Source organism: Neomonachus schauinslandi, chromosome 2, assembly GCF_002201575.2.
Source record: "Neomonachus schauinslandi chromosome 2, ASM220157v2, whole genome shotgun sequence".
NCBI lineage: Eukaryota > Metazoa > Chordata > Mammalia > Carnivora > Phocidae > Neomonachus > Neomonachus schauinslandi.
This window is the reverse complement of record NC_058404.1, coordinates 201,529,699-201,532,196: the sequence shown is the minus strand read 5'-3', so window position 1 is coordinate 201,532,196 and position 2,498 is coordinate 201,529,699. Positions and strand designations below refer to the sequence as shown.

The 2,498-nt window shown below is 65.9% G+C and overlaps 1 protein-coding gene across 1 annotated transcript in view; it reads left to right on the top strand.

Moving 5' to 3' along the window:
* Positions 1 to 2,195, top strand: part of MSANTD1 (Myb/SANT DNA binding domain containing 1) — a 9,765-nt gene extending 7,570 nt beyond the window's left edge. The window contains exon 4 of the mRNA XM_021677625.1: positions 1,655 to 2,195. Coding sequence (XP_021533300.1) covers positions 1,655 to 1,895 — 241 coding nt within the window. The 3' untranslated portion in view covers positions 1,896 to 2,195. The remainder of the gene's footprint in view (positions 1 to 1,654) is intronic.
* The last annotated feature ends 303 nt before the right edge of the window (positions 2,196 to 2,498 follow it).

Here is a 2,498-nt window from a genome sequence, read left to right as displayed (position 1 = left end):
ACAGGGAGGCCTCAGACTAGGCTGGCCTTGGACGGGGAGGCCTCAGACAGATGGGGAGGCCTCAAACGGGGAAGCCTCAGACTAGGCTGGCCTCAAACAGGGAGGGCTCAGATGGGGAGGCCTCAAACAGGGAGGCCTCAGACCAAGCTGGCCTCAAACAGGGAGGCCTCAGACAGGCTGGCCTCAGAGGGGGAGGCCTCAGAGGGGGAGGCCTCAAACGGGGAGGCCTCAGACCAGGCTGGCCTCAAATAGGGAGGCCTCAGACGGGGAGGCCTCAAACAGGGAGGCCTCAGACTGGGAGGCAGGAGGTATTGAAGTGCGGGCCATCATGTCCATAGTCTGGGTTCATCTCCCTGCTCCATCACTTTGTGGCTGTGTGGAAAGTCCTTGACCTCTCTGGGCCTCAGTCTCCCTCTGTAAAATGGGGATAAATCAGCACTTTGTCCAAGTGTCACGAGAGAGAAGGGACACGGAGGAAGACCAAGTGCCCCACCCCCACCGACCCCCAGTTTCTGGATCCGGGGCTCCCCGTCACCCCCTAGCAGACCCCGTCCTGGGGTCCTCCTCCCCGTCCCTGCCCTGGCGAGGCTGGCTGGGAGGGGCATTGGGCTGAGCCCCCAGAGTGTGCTCCTCAGCTGGTGGCAGTGGGCGTGCCCGTCCCCTCTGTCCTTCACAGACGCCCTGCTAGGCCAGCACCGGCCGCGTGAACCCGCCCTCAGGACGCCCACAGACGGGTGCAGAGACACAGCCAGTGGTGTGCAGGCCTGGCAAGCAGAGGAGGGACATTTGGGGTCGGCTTTCAGGGGTGAATAGGAGTTGGCCGTTTGGGGAAGAGAAGGCAGAGAGCAGGTGGAGCGCTGTCCTTCAGGTCTGTCAGGCAGGGGTGAGGTGAGGAGGGTCTGGGGGAGTCGGAAATCAGGGGCTGCCGTTCAGTTTGTCTGGCGCCCCTTCCCTGGAGCAAAGACCCCAGACAGGAATGCCTTTGTGACGGCCAGACGGAATCAGCTGGAAACCTGAGGTTTATGGCCAGACGTGTCCGTGGATTGACCCGGTTCCCGACTCGCAGCTGCCCCAGGCACCGCACCAGGGCTGGGACACGGGAGCCGCTGGGGCGCCGCTCTGCTTCGAAGCACAGGGCCCAGACGGGGGCACTGGCAAGGCCTTGAGGGGACCGGTGGGGTGTGGCCAGTGAGACCAGGGATGCTCACCGCCCCGGGGCAGAGAGCACAGGGCACGGCCGCGGCGCGGGCTGAGGTTCCGGGCCCGGGGGAGAAGCCGCAGCGCCCCCTCCCACCAGCCCTCCTCGTCTCTCCCCCCGTGTGGCCACTGCCCCCGAGCCCCACAGCGGGCCTGTGGGTTTGGCACCCGCTCAGTGAGTTCGGGGTGCTCTGGAGGCACGGTGGACCCCGCCCACCCAGGCTACGGGGGTTTGGATGGCCCTGGGACCCAGGTTACCCGATTGCCTCGAGTCCCACAGGGCAGCGGTGCCCGCGGCCCCGGTGGCCCCCTCCTGTCACGGGGGAGGGCTGCAGCCCCCCTCACCGCTGCCCAGGGCCTCCGCTTCCCGCGTGTCCGCTGCGGCGGTTGGGAGAGTCGGGCGGGCGGAGCCCCGACCCTGCGGCCCGCCATCCCCACGCCGGCACTGTCCTTCCAGGTCGGACGAGCGGCCCGTGAAGAAGCGCAAGGTGCAGAGCTGCCACTTCCAGAAGAAGAAGCTGCGGCTGCTGGAGGCCATGCTGGAGGAGCAGCGCAAGCTGAGCTGCGCCATGGAGGAGACGTGCCGGGAGGTGCGCCGCGTGCTGGACCAGCAGAACCTCCTGCAGGTGCAGAGCCTGCAGCTGCAGGAGCGCATGATGAGCCTGCTGGAGAAGATGATCGCCAAGTCCAACGTGTAGGCTGCCAGGCGGTAGGCGGGCGGGCAGCCAGGGCCGGGCAGGCCGGCCACACGACAAGGGCCAGCCGGGCCAGGCCGGGTCCCGGAGGAGGCAGACGGCCTCCTGCTGGCCCCTGGGGCTGCTCCCGGATCGGACTTCCCTGCACGGAAGCCGCTCCTCAGACACAGGCCGGGGACTCCAGGCTCGCTCTGGGGCGATTCCCTAGTGAGAACTCCTAGCGTCTGTTCTCCAATACCGTCACGTCAGTGACACTTGAAATGGCTTTTGATATCAAATGTGTAATTTTTCATGACTCCCTGGAAGCAGAGTTCACTTTCTCAGCTCAGAGGGAATGCACCAGGTTGGTCTATTCCAAAAACAAAAGCGAACAGAAACAGGCTGGTGGCAGCTTGGCGCCCAGAACAGAAACCCTCCCGAAGGGGGAAGGGGAGACGGCTGTTTCATCCCGCACTGGAGCCCGCAGCGTCTTTCGGAGCTAGCCTCTGACACCGGGGCGAACCCTGGAGAGCCCACGGCCCCCCCTCGGAGCACCGGGTCCCCGCGAGAACGCTAACCAAGCAAGGACAGCTGCCCACGTGCGCCACCCGGTTCGGTTTTCCAGGC